At 41.6% G+C, this 22,476-nt stretch overlaps 1 protein-coding gene across 14 annotated transcripts in view; it reads left to right on the top strand.

The window, feature by feature from the left end:
* Positions 1-22,476, top strand: part of rg (rugose) — a 414,681-nt gene that overhangs the window by 257,563 nt on the left and 134,642 nt on the right. For all 14 annotated transcript variants that reach the window (XM_065220386.1, XM_065220381.1, XM_065220380.1 and 11 more), the window contains exons 2-3: positions 11,565-11,796; positions 11,865-12,061. In XM_065220386.1, the coding sequence (XP_065076458.1) occupies positions 11,565-11,796; positions 11,865-12,061 (429 nt within the window). The remainder of the gene's footprint in view (positions 1-11,564; positions 11,797-11,864; positions 12,062-22,476) is intronic.

Genomic DNA, 22,476 nt, shown 5'->3' with positions numbered 1-22,476 from the left:
TTGGTACTTTCAACATACTTTTCAATTTTAATGTATGATTAATAAAAATGATAACTTTAATCGAGTTCTTTACTAAAGAGCATTGATAGCTAAGACTTAAATTTTTCATTTGGTATGTTGAAATCGGAAAACCACATTAAGATTTAAAAAATATAGCTAACCAAATTTGGCAATACTAGAAAACATAAAATGTTGAATATATCACTTAGCAGTCATTTCCGACCCTATGTTTCATGGGGGTTTTTTCATAACTTTAGGAGCCCTATCTACACTGAAAATATGTTAAACCCGGAACCAAAAACCCTGTATGTCTGACACCATTTTGGAATCCAATATGGCGGCTCTCAGATTCAGAAAAACTATCAAGTATGGGTATTTTCGTAACAAGTACGATGCGTACATCCCGAAAATCGAGGTCTGACGGCATTTTCGAATCCAAGATCCGATGCCATTTTGTTATACAATATAGCGGCTCTCAAATTTTGAAAACTGTAAAATACCCTACAATATGGGTATTTATGGAACGGGGCCGACGTGTAGGTGCCGAAAATCAATGTCTGACGCCATTATTTTTTTTTTATCAAGATGCCTGCCATTGAATTTAGAAAAAAAAACAGTCAAATACCCTAGAATATGGATATTTTCATGCCGAAAATCGAATCCAACTTGGAGGCTCTCGGTTTAAAAAAAAAACTATCATATACCCTACAATATGGGTATAATCAGAACCGGGATGATTTCGATATCCGGTCTCCAGACGTCATTCCTTTTCCAAAAATACTCATATTGAAGGGTATTTGACAGTATTTCTCTCTTTTTCTGGAACTGAAAACCATCATCTTGGATTTCAAGATGGCGTTGGACATCGATTTACGGTCTCAAGACGTCACCTTGATTCCGAAAATACTTATATTGAAGGGATTGGACAGTATTTCGCACTTTTTCTGAAATCAGAAGCTGCCATTTCGGATTTTAAAATGGCATTGGACATAAATTTATGGTCCCTAGAAGTCCCCTCGACTTCGAAAATATGCATATTGTAGGGTATTCAACAGTGTTTCCAATTTTTTTTTCTGAAATTGGAAGCCACCATCTTGGATTTCAAAATGACGTTGGACAATGATATCGGGTCTGTCACCTGTCACGTCACCATGATTCTGAAAATACCTATATTTAAGGTTATTTGACAGTATTTGGAATTTTTCTAAAATCGGAAGCCGCCATTTTGTATATCAAGATGGCGCTGGACATCGATTTTTGGTATCTAGACGTCGTCATCGCGATTTCGAAAGTATCCATTTGGAAGGGTATTGACAGTTTTTTCCACTTTCTCTGAAACCAGCAACCGGTTTCAAGATGGACGTCATCCCGATTCCTAAAATATACATATTGAAGGATATTTGACAGTTTTTTTTCACTTTTTCTAAAATCGAAAGCCGCCATTTTTGATTTCAAAATGGCGCTGGCCATCGCTCTTGAAGTCATCTTGATTTCAAAAATACCGATATTGAAGGGTATTTAACATTATTTTCCGCTGTTTCTGTAACCGGATTCCGCCATCTTGGATTTTAAGATGGCGCTGCACATCGATTTGCGGTCTTTAGAAGTCATCCCGGTTCCAAACAAAAATTGAAGGGTATTTTAAAATATTTCCCCGTTTTTTTCTGAAACCGGCAGCCGCCATATTTGATTTCAAGATGGCGCTGGACATCGATTTACGGTTTCTGAAGACGCCATCCTGATTCCGAAAATATCCATATTGAAGGGTATTTGGCAGTATTTCCCACTTTTTCTGAAATCGTAAGCCGCCATCTTGAAATTCCGATTCCCGAAATACTAATATTGAAGGCAATGAACCTGACCTCTGTATTAGAAGATGATTCGGACATGAACGAAGAAGTTTGCTGTGGGGTATAAAGTTGTGTTGAGCTCAGAGCCGAGAGTGTGGCCTATAGTACTTTGTCACAGGGAGCAGTATGAGTGACATACGACTAGAATAGATAGTCGCGACTGGATGGATTCTTGATTTTGTCGTGGTGATCTTGTCGTGCGACAAGAAATTGTTGTTTGACGAAAATTGGATGTTCGTTGAGAAAATACCCGCAGACACAGTCTATTTTCCGCAACTTCAGACGCAACTAATGTAATGTACAAAGTAATGGACGTCGAAATGTCGTAGAACACATCAGAAATAACATGGGAGACTACAGCTATACCCCGAAGAACGCGTTACCCACTGAGTTGCACCCACCGCTTTTTCTCGGTGGGTTTTCAACCAAGCGCTCTGATTTTCTGCGAGTGACTATTTCTCCATTGGCACTACTCACATGCAAAGAATCAGACCTACTAGTTGAAACCCCGCCGAGAAAAAGCGGTGGTTGCAACTCAGTGGGTAACGCGTTCTTCGGGGGATAGCTGTAGTAGCGACTAGCAGTGATGCAGAAAAGGACAACGAGTTCACAAATAGGCACGAAAACTGGACAGAAGGGTGAAGAATCAGCGAAAGCTGGTGAGATCGTTTTAAATTTCTAATTTTGAACGGGGAGAGTGTTAATGCCGACTCCCTGTTGATAACATTTCGTGGATAAAGGGCGGGTTCTTCTCTCCACTCATTGGGGCATCTAACTGCTTGGGGGCTCGTCTTTTGACCGATCATGTTGCTGGAAGGAGATTCTTTACTGTCCCGTAGATGCGGATAACCAACTTTGTCTATCGATCCACCCAATCCATCTTTGAATCTTTCATACAGCGACATGTTCAGGACAAACAGAGGTTATTAAGCTTGATCAAGACAAACAGAGAAGAGAGCCCAGTGCGATCGGACTTAGTTTACGTGCTGTTCATCACTTAGTTTTATTTCAATAATTCCAAGACCTCAAAATATTCTATGTTCTGAAGATAGGTTTAAGATATTAAACATTTTCAAAGTGCTAAAATCAAGGAAAAACAATTATTTTTTTGAAGTTTGTAATTAACGTTATGAACGATTAGAGATCTTCAGTCCCATTCATTTCACAATAATTGTAGGAACTTTACAAAAGAGAGAAATGAAAATGCTGAGAATTTCAGCGATGCTTCATAAAAAAAACTGCGGGAACATACGGGATGTTAGCATCCTGAAAATATGGGGAACTTAGTGGAAGCTTTCGTGTACGAGTTCCACTCTTCAGTTAACCAGCTCGGTCCATGCCACCAGAAGTCATTGTTGATGATATCGTTCGGTTCCTATTCCCCTCGAAATCAAATCTGCCGGATTGTCAGCACTTGCTACATGTCTTCACTCACAGCCTTCCGTGATCGCCTGGATTTTTGCAACCCTATTTGTGACAAATACTGACCACGTAGACGGAGGAGCCTGGATCCACCGCAATGCACCCGTAGAATCCACTCAAAATGTTGTGCAGCCTTGAAGATTTGTAGCTTCACGTACCCTTTTGAAGAGTTGAGCGGCAAGCAATGCACCGCTAAGCTCCAACCTCGGTATGGATTGAGTTTTAAGAGGAGCGACCTTGGATTTCGACGATAGGAGTCTAACCTTGATATTCCCGTCCTGATCTTGACTTCCGACGCATCCGAAAAACAATGGATCTCTACCTTCACTGCGTCAGGAATGATCTCGCAACGATCTATTCGAATTTCGTTGAGGATGGGTAGCTGGATATGGAGTTACCTCCAAGACTCACCCACCGTCGAAGGTAACGGTTGGTCCCAGTCCAACTTCTTGCCATTTTCATCTTCCAACGTCCATAAAAGCTGCATAAAGGGTGATACGGTCAAAATTTGGTCAATATCAACTTGACGTATTTCTTTCAATTTTGCATTTAAAAAACCTGAACACCCCTCATTTTGAAGGTGTGTGTGTGTAGAATGTTGCTCCTATTTTGATTTTGAAATTCACTCTTCAGTTGTCAAAATGCCGTCCAAGCAAGAAGAGCAGCGTATCAAAATTTTGCTCGCGCATCGCGAAAATCCGAGCTACTCGCACGCGTTGGCAAAATCGCTAAAAGTTGCCAAATCAACCGTTACAAATGTAATTAAAGTGTTTGGGGAACGTTTGTCGACAGCCAGGAAGTCTGGATCGGGGGGAATTCGAAAACCGGAAGCCACTGAGACGACAAAGAGAGTTGCCGGTAGTTTCAAGCGAAACCCTAACCTCTCTCTCCGAGATGCCGCAAATAAGCTGGGTGTATCGTCTACAACCATGCATCGAGCCAAAAAACGAGCCGGACTATCGACTTACAAGAAGGTAGTGACTCCAAATCGCGATGATAAACAAAATACAACGGTCAAAGCGCGATCCCGGAGGCTGTACACGACGATGCTGACGAAGTTTGACTGCGTGGTAATGGACGACGAAACCTACGTCAAAGCCGACTACAAGCAGCTTCCGGGACAGGAGTTTTATACGGCAAAAGGAAGGGAAAAGGTAGCAGATGTTTTCAAGCACATGAAACTGTCAAAGTTCGCAAAGAAATATCTGGTTTGGCAAGCCATCTGTACCTGTGGCTTGAAAAGCAGCATTTTCATAGCTTCCGGGACTGTCAACCAAGAAATTTACGTGAAAGAGTGTTTGAATAAACGTCTGCTGCCTTTCCTGAAGAAACACGGTTGTTCCGTACTGTTTTGGCCGGATTTGGCATCTTGCCATTACGGTAAAAAGGCCATGGAGTGGTACGCCGCCAACAACGTGCAGGTGGTTCCCAAGGACAAGAACCCTCCCAACACGCCAGAGCTCCGCCCAATTGAGAAATACTGGGCTATTGTCAAGCGGAACCTAAAGAAGACCAAAAAAACTGCTTAGGGCGAGCAGCAGTTCAAGGCAAACTGGCTTTCTGCGGCGAAGAAGGTGGACAAGGTGGCTGTACAAAATCTGATGGCAGGGGTCAAGCGTAAGGCCCGGCAATTCGGATTTGGAAAAGCGGAAGCCTAACTGAATATTTTTCCTGAATTTTATACTAATTGAACTTGAAAAAGAAATTTAATTTGATTTTTTAAATAAACGATTTCACCGATTTACACGCGTTTTCCCTTGACCAAATTTTGACCGTATCACCCTTTAAACACCTTTGCAGCTGTCGTTGTAGCACCGATAAATCCTAGTGGATCGAACAACGGTAGCCAAGTTAAACCTAAAGCCTTTACTGACGGATTTGGATAGAGATTGATGCTGTCGGACTTCTGCACAGTTGAACGCCTATTTCCTGAGCCGAAAACCACCGCTACTCGTCATCTTTTCCAGTTGGTTCTGCAACTGACATCGTCCATGTATGTATCCGCAGTGATTGCCTTGACTGCTAACGGATATCGCCTTCCTTCATTCATCCCTAATTGGTTAAGTGAGCGAGTTGCAAGGAACGGACCCGGTTTCGTTCCGTAAGTGACGGTGGTTAGCTCGAAAATTCCAAGTTCCTCTGATGGTGAAGGACGCCAGAAGATGGACTGGACAACTGGATGGATCGAAGGTCCTGCTGTATTACAGGCCCTACCAGTAATGCGTCATTCAACGACAGTCCCGTAGACGTTTTGCATGAAGCGTCGAACACCACACGGACCTTGGCGGTGGTGCTGGCCTCCTTTACTACCGGATGATGCGGAAGAAAACAGCGTTTGATCGATCCTTGATCATCCACGACCTTTCGCATGTGCCCAAATGGAAGTACTCCTCCATGAAGGCGACGTAATGATTCCGGAGGTTCACGTCCTTAGAAAGCCTTCGATCGGTGCCTAGAAAACGTCGGAATGCCTTTCTACTTAGACTCGCCCAACCGAGAGATGACGTTTTCATCTTTGGGAAGCGATACAGAGTACCGGCCGTCCGCTCCTCGCTGTACTCGAAAAGATAGCTTCACAGCGAGTCTCTTCCGGGAAATAATTGTTCTTGGAGTCTACCTCCTCCATGGCCAGCAACGAGTAAGTAGTTCCTCCAAGCGACAGGTACTTGCAGTGTTGCAGTTGATATGCAAACCCTGATTTCCTTCTGCGAATCCTCGGCTGATAATCCAACCGAAAACGGAGTCCTGTAAGACCGGAAGTCGCTCTCCAAATGAGATCTTCCTGCCAGAGTCGAAGAAGTCGAAAAATGCTTCAATTCCGACGAGACACAAAATGATCTGGCGCGAGAACTCCGACAGCCGGGAACGGATCGTTACCACAATCCTTTGTTTGACCTTGGATGCTGCCTGACCAATGCCAAGAACCGAAACATCCACCTTACTACGAGAAACCCTTAAAAGCTGGCTTACAGATCCCCGATCCTGAATCGAGAAGAACGCGAGCTAGCATCCTATTGCCGTCGTTATCCTGAACAACGACAACTGCTGTCGCCAATAAAACCTTCGACGAGCATTGGTGCACTGTGCCGGCTGTCAAGCTGTCAGTAGCTGCCAGGTTAGCTACTTGTGGATGAGAGATATTGGATACCGATTGAGTGGAAGTAGGCATAGGTTCTGGAGCTTCCTGGGCCATGTTGCTGCTTTTGGTAGATGCCCTTTGGTTGGATTCCTTTTCAGGTTTAAAGCAGACCTTGGCATTCCTTGGCTTGGTGGTCCTGCCTGAAGCAATTCCTGCACAACGAATGCGACCGTAGCAACGAATCTTTATCCGTCATTGACACGTCGTTGAAAAGTACCACACTAGAACAAAGGATGGCTCCCAGTACAGGCTAGGCAGCGCCCTCCGGACGCTTGGACGGAATTGAAACTAGTCTTCACTGCAGAGCCCTTCTGCCTAGATGGAGGTTGCAGCCTTGGAAGGTAAGGATTCCAGAATACGAACTCGTCGTTGGAGAAATTCTGTGAGTTCCTTCAGTGTATCCCGATCTTTAGTCGAAGAGAACTCTTCGCAGCTGCGACGAGTGGATGGATCTAAGCGAGACGTCAACAGATTCACTAGTAGGAGGTCCTTGTAGTCGACCGGTTGTACGATCTGGTCCAAAGTTTGCACGACCTTCTCGAAACCTTCGACTAAAGCGTGCAGTTCAAAGGCGGATTCCTTGGTGAGGCCGGGTAACTTGAGGAGAGATTGAATTTGCCGCTTCTTCAATAGCTTGCTATTGTTGTACCGATTGATCAACATTCACCATGCGACCTGGTAGTTTGCAGCTGTGATCTGGAGAGAATCGATTAAAGTTACAAGGGAACTGTAGACAACAGTTTAAGTAATGAAACTTTTCCACGTCGGGCAGATCTGTCTTCCAATGGATTATCAACGAAGTGAACAGATCCCGAAAACTTAACCAGTCTTCTATCTCTCCGTTGAAGGTTTGCAGCTTAATCTGCGGTAGCTTGACACGATCAAGCGTGGCTGACACTGGAAGATCGCCGCGGATGGATTGATTCAAACTAGCTGGTTCCTGCCTTTCCTTAAACTGATCTGTTAAAATTGACTTAACCTCATAGTAACGGTAACTAAACTCTTGTCTCTACTTATCAAGTGTACTACCGCTCTCGAGTGGATCACCTTCATCTTGCTCTTCGAAATCGTCGTGGAATTGGATTTCCACTAGAGTTGCACCATACCTCTCCCACAGGTCATCGATTTTCTCCAGCCGAATCAAATCGAATGTTCGAAAATCTCGGTAGCCAAATCAGGGAATCTGATCCGGGTTAGTGTCCAGTCCACATCGTAAGTTGTTCCAACATGTCCAGCGGAAATCCAGAAGTCCACAGTCAGTGTCCAGAGTTCTATGGCGCTTACCCAAGCGACGCGCAAACTCGTTGACAATGGATCCTTTGATGTCCTTTGACACCACTAGCGATGGCGATGTTCCAATTATCCTCCGCGAAATGATGGCGACACTCCTTTCTTTCGCGGAACACAATGAAACGACTGTTGGATGGTATGCGTCTGTTTCCGAAGTCCTGTGGCGCCGATCGAGCTTTGAGTTCTTGCCTGGCAGAGCAGAACCGATATTTCCGATAGAGTTGAGAGCTTCAGGGAAGCTCCGACAACATCAAGACAGATCAGAGAATCAAAGTGCAGTTCAAATATTTTCATGAAACTTTCAAGAAGTTTCGAGAAGCTCAGGACATTTCCGGAATTTTCAGCAAAACTCCGAAAGAATTTCTGGAACGCAATAAAAATTATATGAACATCCGAAAAGTGTAGGGTGTTATAGGGGAAATGGATGTGATGTCGGCCTAAATGTCCTTAATTTGGGCCGATACATAAATTCAGCAATCGACTAAATTTTCAATAGCGATCAAAAATATCCATAAGTACCGTCCCAATGACGCGTTAATCTTGATAAAATTGATAAATAGCAGATTTTTAGCGATGGGCCCAATCTTAGATTCATAGGCCAACATTAGAGCCATTTCCACTATCTGAAACAAAAATTCCAGCAAAGGATTAATTTTCTTCGAACAATTACCGGAACTTGGTGGGGAGCCCACCCGGAAGATCTGATCAGGTTGTACCGGACAACCATCCTTTCGGTTTTAGAGTACGGCAGCTTTTGCTTCCAATGCGCAGCGAAAACGCACATCCTTAAGCTGCAACGGATCGATTCTGCTCCCCCACAGGTGTCGAATAAACTATGGTTCAAAGGGTTGGACATGAGCCGCGACTGAGTTATCCACATTCCTCAGGGTCCGAGGAAAATAACCCGCGATACCCGTTAGAGATGTCTTGGATATCTCGACTACTTGAATTTAATTTATGTGTTTTGACGTAGGACTACGTCTGTGATTTCTATATGGGGGTACACTTTGTGAAAACCGAAAATGGAACATGTAACAAAATTATGTAAGATTTTGAACGTTACTAACTCAGCTGCCCTAGGAGCAAATTCCATCATTTTATCACCAATCGATCAGAAATATTTCTACGCATCTGTTAAATTAAAGGCTTTATCATTTTTCAAAATGTCAGTATTGAAAATTGCACGAATGTGCAACTGTTGCTATGATAATTGCGCAACTGTTGCTACGAAAAGCGATTTCCCTAACACAGATTTCAAAGTTGAATTCCATCCGGTCTCACTAAACGGTGTTTATTCAATCACCGCGTGGTGGGTGGTGGTGTTCTCCAGTACACAACGAAAGGCTCCCCGCAAGCAGCTAGATCGGATTCAGTTCCAATCACCGTGTGTGGTCCGGTCGTCGGCATCAGCAGCAGCAGTGCTTTCGGTGCGTGGCGTTGAACACTGTTCTCCAGTACACAACGAAAGGCTGCCTGCAAGCAGAGAGCTGCAGTGCACATGCGCATCCATAGAAGGAGGAAGAAGCCGCACCGCTATTGATCGGAATCAGTAGCTCTTCGTGAGTCGCTGTGAGCCATCTATGCCAAGCGCGTGACCCTCATTTCAAACAACACACAGCTCACCAGCCTCATCTGTGTTTAACGCCCTAATAGCTCAGCATTACTCAACCATCACGAGTAAACGATCCTTTTCAGGACCACCATAAATTTGTACAAGAGTAGGTTTTTGGACATTTGTCAAGGTCATCAATCGGATGTCAGTTCTCAAGAGCTGGAAGTTGGGCGTAACAGCTTTTGTAAACAATGACTTCTTTCGATGATGTCTTGAAAATCAAGGCTTGCCCTCGCAAATAAACATCACCATCAGGTAGGGTAAGACTTCCACTACCCGACGGTAATGTTGGTTTGCGTGGGCGTGTTGAATTCTTAAAAATCATCGAAAGAAGTCATTGTTTACAAAAACTGTTACGCCTAATTCCAGCTCTATCTAGATTTGTTTAAATCTAACATAGCATGTTCTTGAAGGCAACATTGGGGGTGCAATTTCAATGGTCTGATTTTGATCCAGAGATGATGGATTTTAATTCTTATTTCGCCAATCGATAGGAATTTTGTCCACGAATATTTTAAAATGTAGACTTTATCATTTTTCAAAATGTCACTATTGAAAATTGCATGAATGTGCAACTGTTGCTATGATAATTAAAATTTTCACCGACTGCATGCGAAAAGCGATTTCCCTAACACAGATTTCAAAGTTGAATTCCATCCGGTTTATTAAATCACCGCGTGGTGAGTGGTGGCGTTCTCCAGTACCCAACAAGAGCATCCATAGAAGGAGGAATAAGCCGCACCGCTATTGATCGGAATCATTAGCTCTTCGTGAGTCGCTGTGGGCCATTTATATCAAGCGCGTCATACTAAAGAATATAAACAGAGAGAACCCCGCTCAAATTTCTATTCCTACACATAAAACAAGCTCCTGCTGCAGTTAACAAATAAGATTTATTATATAAGACCACGTAGTCGAACTTCACCATTGCGTACAACCCCATAGGGCTGTCCCTTGTAGTGATTAAAACGGGAAGATCTGAGGATTTAGTAGTTGGTGTCATCTTGAGTTTGTCTTTTTCATCAGTATGTCGCTTAGTTCGAGATCAAGAGCACATTGCTCTCCAAACCTTCTGTTCTCAATCCCTACCCTGCCATCCATTTGTTTCGATACACTAACGAATTTTGTGATTTAAACAATGAATTTCGGCTCCGCAAAGTTACAGAAAATGAGCCTGGAAAAATAAACGCATTATAAAAAAACGGCAATCTAACGGGTCCTATCAAGGAAACAAAGGGACCTACCTACCACATGGCTTGGATTGCCGCGGAATTTCCACAACTCTTACCTAATCTGTTTTGGGAATCCTCAGGAAAACGACTTCTTCCACTTCTAATCACTTAGTTTCCAACTAACACATTTACTTCCACTTTTCAAAGAATATGACCTAACTCACCTAAAAGTTCACAATCGAACCGCCTCCCTATTTCTCTTCGCGATATCTTGTCCCTATCATTCGATAATTATCGGCTTTTCTGTTCGTACCAGCAGTTGGTATTGTACTAAACCTAGGGATATGGGATTGGCAATTATTATTCAAATTCAAACAGACAGGCAGGCAGGATACGATCAACATATAGAAGTACATGAACAAATGTTACAAGCGGTAACAAGTTTTGGTATTCGCTAAAGCTCCTGAAATTTGCGTTAAATCTATGAAACCAAGTGGAAATGTAGCCAATCAGGATTGAGCGATCTCGTCCCTTCTCTCACGACGAAATTATATTCCGGTCGGTAGCTAGCAGCCCAACGATTACACAATCATCCTTGAAGTAATAGCTAAATGATTACATAAACAAACTTTATTTACACGACGAGCGTCACCCGAAATGACCCGGATATGGAGCATCCCATCGTCCACCGCCCAACGCCAACACTTTGGAAAATGGAATTTAATCCATTTTCTCGCTGCACACCATGGCAGCCACCAATCCATCCACTGGCACTGGCCCTTATTCCTTCCCTGTTGTTGTTGTCCCGCATCAACTTTATGTCAGACGACAAAGCTGTCGGTGCAATTTGTGGAACGTGAGAAGCGTCTCCCGTCCTGTACAGTGTGTCATTCATTTATTTTAAGCATTTCTCATCTTAATACTGCCACGGCAACAATCACAATAATGACAGCGGCACGGGGCCAAACGGACACATTTCGAAGAACTTGCCAGCAGTCAACTTGCAGCATCCTTCCGATTCGCATCCGACAAAACACTAACCGGAAATCTTCTCCCTCTCCCCCTCTTATCTCTTGCAGCTCGTCGGCGGCGAGTTCGACATGGAGCTGAACTTTGTCGTCCAGGACGCCCAGAACGTGAAACACATGCTGGAACTGTTGGACCACTGCCCGGCCAACCTACAGGCCGAAGTGTGGAGCGTCTTCATCGCCATCCTCAAGAAGAGCGTCCGCAATCTGCAGGCCTGCACCGAAATCGGCCTGATCGAACATGTCCTGGCGAGGCTGCAGCGGGCCGAGCCCATCGTTGCCGGTAGGTTCCTCCGACTCTCCAACCGCATTTCAGTGCGTAACAATTGGTCTCTTCTCTCACTTCTACAGATTTGCTCATCGAGATGCTCGGGGTGCTGGCCAGCTACAGTATCACAGTCAAAGAGCTGAAGCTGCTGTTCGGCGCGATGAAGGCCATCAACGGCAAGTGGCCCCGGCATTCGGCCAAACTGCTGAATGTGCTCAAGCAGATGCCGCACCGGAACGGGCCGGATGTGTTCTTCAGCTTCCCCGGGCGGAAGGGATCGGTAAGTGCAAACGATGACATTGTTGTGTTTTCAGAACTTGTGGGGGTGTGCCAGTCCAAGGTTCTTGTGAGACTTGAAAATCGTTACTTGTTTCGTTTGGATTCAAAGTACATAAATAAATTTCAAAAGTTGTTAAACAATTATCAGTTGACCACCGGTGAAAATCTAGAAAATTTGTGTAATATGGCTTACACTGAAAAAAGTTTTCACATAGTTTCTATTGCGAGTGTACTTAACAACTTGATATCACAAAAACATAATCAATTCGATTTGAGTAATCCTATAGGTTTCATTGCATGGCTTGAAAGTCGGTCACTTTTGAGTGACTTGGTCACTTTTTTAAGCTAGTCACTTACAAGTAACTATTTTAGACTGAAAGTCACTAAAGTAACGTTTTTTGTTTTGGATACGGTTGATCCATTGAATTACATTTTATTGTTTGAATTTTGATTTTTGTTCGATGTTTCGAGATCGAAACGAAAGTAATTTTTGGAATATTAAGTTGAGAGCAGGCAAAAATCTAATATGCTATAAGCAAGCAATAAGCTTGAAATGCTATTTTTAGGCAATGAAAACAGTTTTTTTTGTCGTGTATTCGATTTCGCGGATCAAATTTAGAAAATCTTGTAACAGCCCTGCTGGAATATTTAAAATATAAAAATAATTCCAGGCCACACAGCTTTGTTAAATTGTTTGTCTTAGAGATCTCGAATTTGCAAGTCCCAGCATTGGTCACAAAATTGGTCCAAAATCTCTTTAATTTATCTCGGAAATTAATTTTTTTTTCGAGCTCCTAATTTTCAGTCCTAGACTCATGTAATTTTTTCTACACAGCAGATAAATCGGACTCATATGTGTGTTCCGTTCACTCATATTTGAGTGACATTTACGCATATTTTAGTTAAAATTTACTCATTCCTATGACCTCCGTTTCTGCGAATTTAAGTGTGCGTGACTCAAATATGAGTCAGATTAATTTGTCGTGTATGTCCACGATCTTTCCATCTTTAACAATTTTCCTCGTACCAGAATAATGAGATTTTTTCTTGGACTGCTATCTAGTAATATTGTGTAGGCCCCAGAGTTATGAAAATTTTGAGGTGTTTGAAAGTTTCTGTATCGTAGGTCTTTCAAATGTATTGTCTAAAAATTGTCAACACTTGCCTAAATCCCAGATTTTGAACATTTTTCTCAGTGCCTCAATTTTTCGTTCTAATGACCAATTTGCGATCTGAATCTAAAATCATCTTAGTCAATTGTTTGTTGTTATAAATCTAGTCAGAAAAAAAGTAGAGTGAGGAAATGGACATTGCACTTCCTTATTAAATTGATAAAATGCTCATTTGATTACCTGCTGCAAATAATAGTTTCATCTTATGTCCGACATCACTCAAATAGGTCGAGGAGGGGCACATATTAATTAACAAGGGATGAATAGAAAAAAAAATCACGTATAAACAACCTATTTAATGATAAATTAATAAATTATTAATATTTTAGTTTTAGGATAAGCGTAGAGCGAAAGACGGTTATAAAAAGGACTAAATTAGAAAATTTATGGGATACATAAAATAAAAATAAAATTGGCATCAGCCATAATTATGGTGACCAGCAAATCCCAACTTGCAGTTTCCTGGGTTTCTTTTTTTCCCGGAATTTTGGTGATTTCCCCAGGATAATTACTGCTTTCTAAATTATAACCCATTTAACCGCTTGATTTCTTCGGCTTATCACAATATATCACAGAACCGGGAAATTGCCAAAATTTTTGGAAAAAATCGTTTGTTTCTCATCAATAAGTCATCATGATTTTTCAAAGTTTTAACTATCTTGAAAAAGTTCGCTCAAAACTCTTTACAGGATTTTTAAAAAATGTTCTCAAACTTCATTTAGAATCATTTCCCATAGCAAAGTTATGTTCAGAGTTTATCTAAAATTAATTTGAGATTCTCTCCGAGATCCCTTTAAAAAAGTCTATGCAATATTTCAGAATACTCAAAAAAAAACTCATGTAGTTCATCCTAAGGTTTACTTCGAAAGAATTCACTAAAGATTCCTTAAATAATTGTATTTAAAATCAACCTGAATTCTCCATCCAATTTCCACGCAATTCTCCTCAGGAATGTCATAAAATTCTGCTCATAATTAGCTTGGAGCTCCCTTTCTTCTGAATTATTTTAAAAAATCGCTTGGAATTCTCGTTAGAATTCTATTGAAACTCATCTCAGTATTCCTTTGGAATTTTTCCCTCAAAACTCGACCCCCTTGGTATTTATCGTGAGATTCCTGTAATTCTCTTTATTATATTATTAGAGGCATTTACATTTTCTAGGAATTTTATTAGAATTGTCCACAACTCTTTTAAAATTCTTCTAAGAACTTAATTTGAATATTCATGAATTTTCCAAAAGAACTATTCAAAGATTGTACTCTGAACGTCTGAAGTCACACAAATGGCTTGAAGAATTCCATATTAAATCTCTTCAATATTCATCAAAGTGACTGTATCCTGAAAACCTTTAAATTGTTTAAAGGTAAATAATCTTATTTTTTCACGCTTTGTCATTGAATTTGACGGGCTTTTCCCGGTGATTTAAAATTTGCGGTTTCTTCTCGGTTTTCCAGATTACCCGGTTCACTGGAAATGAAATTTATGGGATCGTTAAACCATTATTTGTTTTTTTTTATTGGAGCATGAACAATGCTCATGATGAGTTGTAATCGTGAGTTTATAAAATATATAATCTCTTATCAACTGGCTTTGGAATATTTTCAGAGCCATCTTGCATCATGTGAGAATATCCTAGAGATGTGATTTGAATTGATGAATAGTTTGAGATCTTCTGTACAATATAACCTGATCAACCTGAAGTTTTGAACAATATCAAGACGACTTTATGGATATCTTAAAACACATTAAGTCGTGCTGTCGTGCTTAAAATGAGAGAAAATCTGTGAGATGCGATATGCTTTATGAAATACTTGGATATCTTCAGGATGATATCTGATCAATCTGAACTCTTGAAAAAACATTCTTAGGTTTTCAAGGTGATCTCTTATCACTTGTTGTTATTTTAAATAAATTATGAACAACCTGGAATCTTTGAGAATATATTGGAATGTGATTTGAATTGTTGGGCAGTTGGAAATCTTCAGAATGATGCCTGAAGTCTTGAACAAGCCAAGGATCTATTTATAGATCAGCATTTTTTTTCTTTTAACATGTTTTAACGGAAATTGGAAAAGTAAATTATGTTTTCAATATCACTAGAATGATCCTTGGAATATTCTTAAAATCTTGATTTCAATTCCTTGGGGTACTCCTGGAAAAATCACGCATTGTCTGAATGACAAAAACGACTTGGGAATTAACGGGTTAAACTGTCCTTGGCAACAAAAAACAAATGATTCGATTTGATGATCCGGAGTGATTTTTTTTTTCAAAACTCCGGATAATCAAGTCCGACCTGTACTTGCAAAAACCAAGGTACCAAAACAAAATCTGCTTGTTCTATGGGAAAGTATCCTTCTCTCCAAAAAGTGCACATATTCTCTCAAAAATAATGAAAATTGAGAATAGGATATTTTCAATGCCAGCTTTGACTTAACTTTATTTATACATCGCTATTCATAAAAAAATATGCGTTTTTGAAATTCTTTTTATGATCAGCCTTTAGTTTTTGAAATGTCTACTTCATCGCTTCTTCTGGTGGCGTCTTGTTGGAGCAGAAATCACGATATATGAAGCATTATAATAGACGACGATCTTCACCTCTTGATCCGTCTGAAAAATGTCCGTAGGAGGCAATATCAAAGAACACGTGATCCTGCCATGAAAGTTATCTGGCGGGATTTGCAAAAACAAATTTAAAAGCTATTCTCTGCCCTGAGGAACAAAACTTTTGAAACTAATGTTTTGAAATTAGACCCGAGTTCCAAACCCTTTTAGAAAATCACAAAAGTTTCGAAAAAAAACCTCAAAAACCTTGTCCAGCGATTAAAGAAGGTGGTAAAATTTTGATCACAAATTCGGAAAAAAAAACTCAGAAACTTGCTAAGCAATTCGAGAGTTTCCATAATTTCAGTTTGGGTCTTTCTAGTCCTATTGAGAATCAGGTTGCTCGGGATTATCTGAATTATTTCTCTCGGGAAAATATGTTTGATGATTCCTGGGGGACTGATTTGGACAAAGTTTCATAATATGAAAGCTCCTGGTGATGATGGAATTTTCTATATCCTCATCAAAAAACTCCCAGAGAGTACCTTGTCTTTCTTGGTATTTTTTTTTAATAGATGTTTCCATTTGGCGTACTTTCCTGATAAATGGACAAATGCAAAAGTTGTTCCAATTTTGAAGCCGGATAAAAATCCAGCTGAAGCTTCTAGCTACCGTCCAATAAGTTTGCTTTCTTCAATAAGTAAACTTTTTGAAAAGATAATTTTGAATAGAATGATGCTTCACATCAATACGAACTCAACTTTTGCAGATGAGCAGTTTGGATTTCGCCATGGGCATTCAACTATTCATCAAGTCTTAAGAGTTACCAATTTAATTCGTTGGAACAAATCTGAAGGCTTCTCAACTGGAGTTGCCCTTCTAGACATAGAAAAAGCATTCGACAGTGTTTGGCATGAAGGTTCGATTGCTAAATTTAAAAAGTTTAATTTTCCACTCTATATTATGAAATTAGTTCAAAATTATTAAACTGACAGAACTCTGCAGGTAAATTATCAAAATTAAAAATCTGAACGACTACCTGTTAGTGCAGGAGTTCCTCAGGGTAGCATTATTGGGCCTATATTGTAAAAAACATTTTCACTTCGGACCTCCTTGATTTGCCTCAGGGTTGCCACAAATCTTTATTCGCTGGTGACACAGGCAGTCGAATGCAACAGACTACTAATCTGTCTCTCATCTCAAAGGTTTCGGTCGAATAACAACTTTGCCGAAGACATCAAGTTCCGAGGTGGCCAAGTTCTCAATAGATATTTGATACAAATATTCACTAGGGCCACGTAGTGAATGAATGTTCTACTAATCTGACCACCGTCCGAAAGGTCTTGGTCACTTGAACAACTTCATCATGTAAATTCTCTGAACTTCTCGTCGGGCGTACTATGAACATCTTCTGAACATCTGAATCTCTCGTCGAAAGTTCTCTAAACTTCTCGTCGGAACTTCAGAGAACTTAAATGAAGTTATGTGAACTTCTCGGAACTTCTCATTGGAAGTTTCCTGAGCTTCTCGTTGGAAGATCTCTGAACATCTCGTAACATTTCGTCGAACTTCAGGGAACTTTTATGAAGTTCTGCGAACTACAGGGAAGTGCTGTGAATCTTAATGATTGTTTTAAGTAACTTGAACTTCAGGGAAGTTCTGTAAACTATTCGAAGTTCTGTGAAGATTTTTTCGGAAATTATGTGTTATGTGAACTTCCCTTTAAGTTCAGAAAGTTTCAGCTGAAGTTCAGAGATCTTCGTTTGAAGTTCGGGAACTTACTTTTCCGATCAGAGAGCTTCCCTTGAAGTTATCAGATCATTTATGAATTGCATAGGAACTATTTAAAGCTCCTTCGGAGTTGTTCTGCGATCTTCAAAGAATTATCGAAATATGTAAAGAAGTGCATTTCAGAGTTGTATTGTGAACTTCAGAAAAATTCTTCGAACGTCAAAATATTCTAAGAATGTCTCCACATTTTGTGAACTTCAAGTTTAATCTAGTGATCTCCAAAGATCATGTCTAAGGTTGAGGTGACATGTGACAAGCTAGTTCACCAGGACAGTGAGTCACCTCACATCTCACATCACGCAGAATAGGCCTGAAAGATTAATCCCTGCAGTATGCATAGTCTCTGTGAAGTAAGAGTACTCGTAGTTAGTAAAACCACTCCGAAGTAGGGCAGACTTCATCAGGACGCATAGGACTTTTATTGGGGTAGCAGAGCTTAGCTGAAGTTCGCAGAACTTGTCTGGAGTTATTTGAACTTATCTCTGAACTTCTATGATGTTTGCAGAACAGTTTTGAGATGTTGTGTGTAATTTATAAAACTCGACTGAAGCTATTTGAAGTTCGTTGAGCTCATGTGAGTTTTCCATAACTTCTATGCAATTAATCAAATTTTTCTGCTAATAACATATTGGTGAATAAAGAGAAGCTGGAGAATATGAGCGACTTTATCGGAAATGGATTAAACGATAGAACTTATAAGGGAAGTAGATTTTGCTACACGGAGGGGAAATTTGGTACGGAGGAAAATAAGAGCTTATTGATGAATATTAAGATGTTGGAAAATACGATGCATCGTTGACTAAAACCGTCCGTCAGCCGAGATATTCAATGTTGTCGCGGTTTTGTCAATTGTCGCCCACTGTGCGACGATGAATAGCTTGAAGATCATGGGGAGTAGTTGGATGATATCGAACTTGTTAGTGATTGACTTAAGGGTGAGTGTTTTGGACTGGTTGGTATATCGCTGGGACTCGTTGAAGAGTACGCAAGAGAGGCGCCACCTGACAATGCAGGCCTGTTCGATTAAGGGTGAAGACGGTGTCGAATGTATTGTTTACTCTTTCCGGCTAGTCCAAAAATCACCCTCAAGTCCACGGAAAACACTAACAACAATGATGTGATGTCACGGTCACAGTTCGTCGGATTAGACTGACGATGAGATACAGTACACAGTACAGTACAGCATCTTTGAATTATTGATTGGTCGTATTGATGTCGATACTACTCAGCAGTGCAGAACAGTCAATGTTTCCCTGAAGAAGATCACCGACGAAGCTCGCCATTGCTACGTTACGTCTCGCATCCAAAAGCTCTAAGTTGATAAGCATACATCGGCTTTCGTAGCTAGGCAGATTTGTAGGGTCATTCCAGCGAAAATGCCTTAAAGCATAGCGGATGAACTTCCGTTGAATAGCTTTAATACGCATGGTTTCATTTTGGTAGTACGGAGACCACACGACCGTCGAATACTCCAAAATAGGTCGCACCAACGAACAGTACTTTAAGGCAGTTTACATCTTTGAATTTTTTTGGCGAAGCGGAATATGAACCCGAGTTGTGATGAAGCTTTGGATACTACGTATGCAACATGATCCTAGAAGCTGAGCTTGGAGTCGATCAGTATTCCCAGCTCCTTGATAGTCGATTCACGTTTCAAAGTTATGCCCGTCAGGGTGTAGTCATGGTGAAGAAGCGAACGCTTGCGGCCAAAAGAAATTACTGAGCATTTCGAGACATTCAGTGACATGCGATTAATACGACACCACTCAGCGAAGACTTCCAATTGTTGCTGCGAGAAAATGGTTCTTTTTATCACGAAGTAGAGTTACAGGTCGTCCGCGTACGATAGTTTAAGGCATTGCAGGATGGTATTGACGTCATTAATGTACAGCAGTAACAGAAATGGCTCAAGATGGCTACCTTGGGGAACGCCGGATGTCACGGGGAAGGATGAAGAAACATAGTCTCCAATCTTGACAGACATGTTTCGACCAGTCAGGTAGGAGTAGAGCCAAGTAAGCAGGCCATCGTGAACACCTAGCCTGTCGTATTTAGCCAACGCAATGTCATGGTTCATTTTGTCAAATGTTGCGGAGAGGTCTGTGTAAAGGGCGAACACGAAATTATTGCGACACCGAAAATGTCATGCCAATTTTCTTATAATGTTTAGAATCAAACCAAAATTTTAGGGTAGTTTTATACATATATTTACTTCAAAAATCAAAAGAAAAGTTAATCGATGGAGCCTTGAGTGTAAAATTGAACGCATTTTCGCTTGATGCCCTCCATCAAAGTCTTTACCGTGTCATCCGGTACCAGTTTCTCAGTTTTTTTTCCATTTTCTTCTCGTCTTTGACTGTCTTCTTGCTCTTCCGAAGTTCCCGCTTCATTATTGCCCAGTACTGCTCCACCGGGCGCAGCTCCGGACAGTTTGGCGGATTCATGTCCTTTGGAACAAAATGGACAGAATTGGCCTCATACCACTCCAGGACACTTTTAGAATAGTGGCATGATGCCAAATCTGGCCAAAATAGCGGAGCTTCGTCGTGCTGCTGCAAGAACGGCAAAAGGCGCTTCTCGAGGCACTCAGATTTGTAGATCTCGCCATTTACTGTGCCCTTTGTCACGAAACGCTCACTCCTCAGTCCGCAAGAGCAGATGGCCTGCCAAATGAGATATTTGGAGGCGAATTTCGACATTTTCTTCTTCTTAAATTTGTCGTCCACATCGAACTTGCTCTTGCCGGTGAAAAACTCCAACCCCGGAATTTGCTTAAAATCGGCTTTTATATACGTTTCGTCGTCCATCACACAGCAGCCATATTTTGTCAGCATCTTCTCGTAGAGCTTCCGTGCCCGAGTTTTAGCCGTCGATTGTTGCCGCTCATCGCGGTTTGGGAAGTTCTGTACCTTGTATGTATGTAGTCCAGCTCTCTTCTTTGCATTCTGGACGTAGCTCTGCGACATGCCGATCTTTTTAGCCAAATCACGGCTTGAGACGTTGGGATTTGCTTTAATCATCCGCTTCACCTTTCCCTCCGTCTTTTTGTTCTCCGGTCCCGGTTTTCTTCCAGCTCCTTTGCCGTGGTCCAACGTCAACCGCTCCTGGAACCGCTTCAACACTCTGGAGACGGTTGAATGGTGAATGTTCAACATTTTTCCCAACTGCCGGTGCGGCAGGTCAGGAAATTCCAGGTGTTTGGAAAGAATTTGTTCTCTCAACTCGCGTTGGTTCACCTCCATTTTCGTTGAATCGAAAAACACGACTTCGAGTTTGACAGCATGTACACAATACACATCAATGAGAAAGTGTGCAAAATTTGGTTGATTTTTACCCAATGGTAAAAAAGTTATGCCCTGTTGAATGTGTCGCAATAATTTCGTGTTCGCCCTTTAGATGGCATCTACTTGATGGCCATGGTCTACTTCACGAATGATGGACGAAGTGCACTTAACGAAGCTATTCCACGGTAGTTTGAAACAGTCCTTTTGCAGCCTTTCTTGCTCAAAAGACTTTCCAGCAAGCTGGGAAAACCCCAGTCATCAAGGAGAAATTTGAAAACGTTGGCTAGAGCAGTCAGGCAACGTTTGAGGACTAACGACGGTACGCCATCTGGACCGGAACCCGTTGAAGTTTTTAGCTGCCTCGCGGCTGAAATAACCATTTCGCTGGTGATAGAAAATGGATGGCTGGAGAAGGTTGAGGAAGAGACGTTACTAGACGCAGCAATTACATCCTGAGTGCTGAGTTGTTCGTTGATGAAAACACTGCTGATATGTGTGCGAAACAAGTCGGCAATACCCACGCCACGCCGTTCGTCATACTTGAGGGTAGGAGTAGTCCGCTTTCCTTTCTTTGGACATTCACATGGCGCCAAAAGCTCTTAGGATGTGATTTCAGACGACGCTGAAGCTAGTACAGCTAGTACTTGGCGTGCATGGTACAGTTGTTGAGTCGGTCGTAATCCGTGTTCGATTTAGAATAACATGCTTTCGTGGAATCGGTTCGGTGCTTACAAAGAGCAGCCCTTTTCAATTTTTCCAATCGCTCAAGCTCTGTATTCGACCAGGCACGTTTAACAGGCTCGCGACTGATTCGCTTAGGTACGAATTGATCGATTGCGTTCAAAAGAATGTTGAATGTCGTCGATGTGGCGAGGTTAGAATCACAGTCACGCAGTGCCTCTTCCCAGTCGACATTTGAGAGAAAATCATTCATTTCGCTGAAGTTGGCTTCGCCAAAGCTATAGAGCACGCCCTGTACAGTGTCTATGAAATTACGATGAACGTTGAGCCTACAGTTTTTAACACGCGCGGGGGCTGATATGATGGAACAATCAGTGCACATCTCCTCACTTACGAAACAGAGATCGAGCATGCGGTTGTTATGGTTTGGAATTCCATTCTTCTGTCCGAGTCTTGCAGTGCAATAGGCATCCAGCAAATTACATGATGCCTGACCAATCGATTAATGGGATTCACAAGGAAAGTGAAATCCACGAGCATTGCGTTTCCAGCAGACGTCGCGTAGATTGAAGTCTCCCAGGATGATTTGGTTGTCATTGGCGCCCATGTGCGAAACAATCCAATCGAGTGACACGATCACGAGTTTACACGATCCGAAGGAATGTACACCACGCAAATGTAGAGGGTAGAGTCACGAGAAGTAATTGACACCCACAATTGCTCAACAGATGAATTTTCAGGAGGTGATAGTAACCGTGAGTTGTAGCAGGAACGAAAGGCTAAAAGAACGGCTATTGGATGACGCCGGTCTTGGCGGAAAACGGTGTATGTACGGTCGAACAGCTGACATGATAATGTATTGCCATTGAGCCAAGTTTCGGTAAAAGCGTAGATATCGTAGCAGGCATCACTGCATGCCATACAGCGATGATCGATTATGA

Source organism: Ochlerotatus camptorhynchus, unplaced genomic scaffold (genome assembly GCF_037179485.1).
Source record: "Ochlerotatus camptorhynchus isolate MF236.1 unplaced genomic scaffold, CSIRO-AGI_Acam_v1.1 ptg000125l, whole genome shotgun sequence".
Classification (NCBI taxonomy): Eukaryota; Metazoa; Arthropoda; class Insecta; order Diptera; family Culicidae; genus Ochlerotatus; species Ochlerotatus camptorhynchus.
The sequence above is the reverse complement of the archived record's forward strand: the minus strand, read 5'-3'. Positions and strand labels throughout refer to the sequence as shown.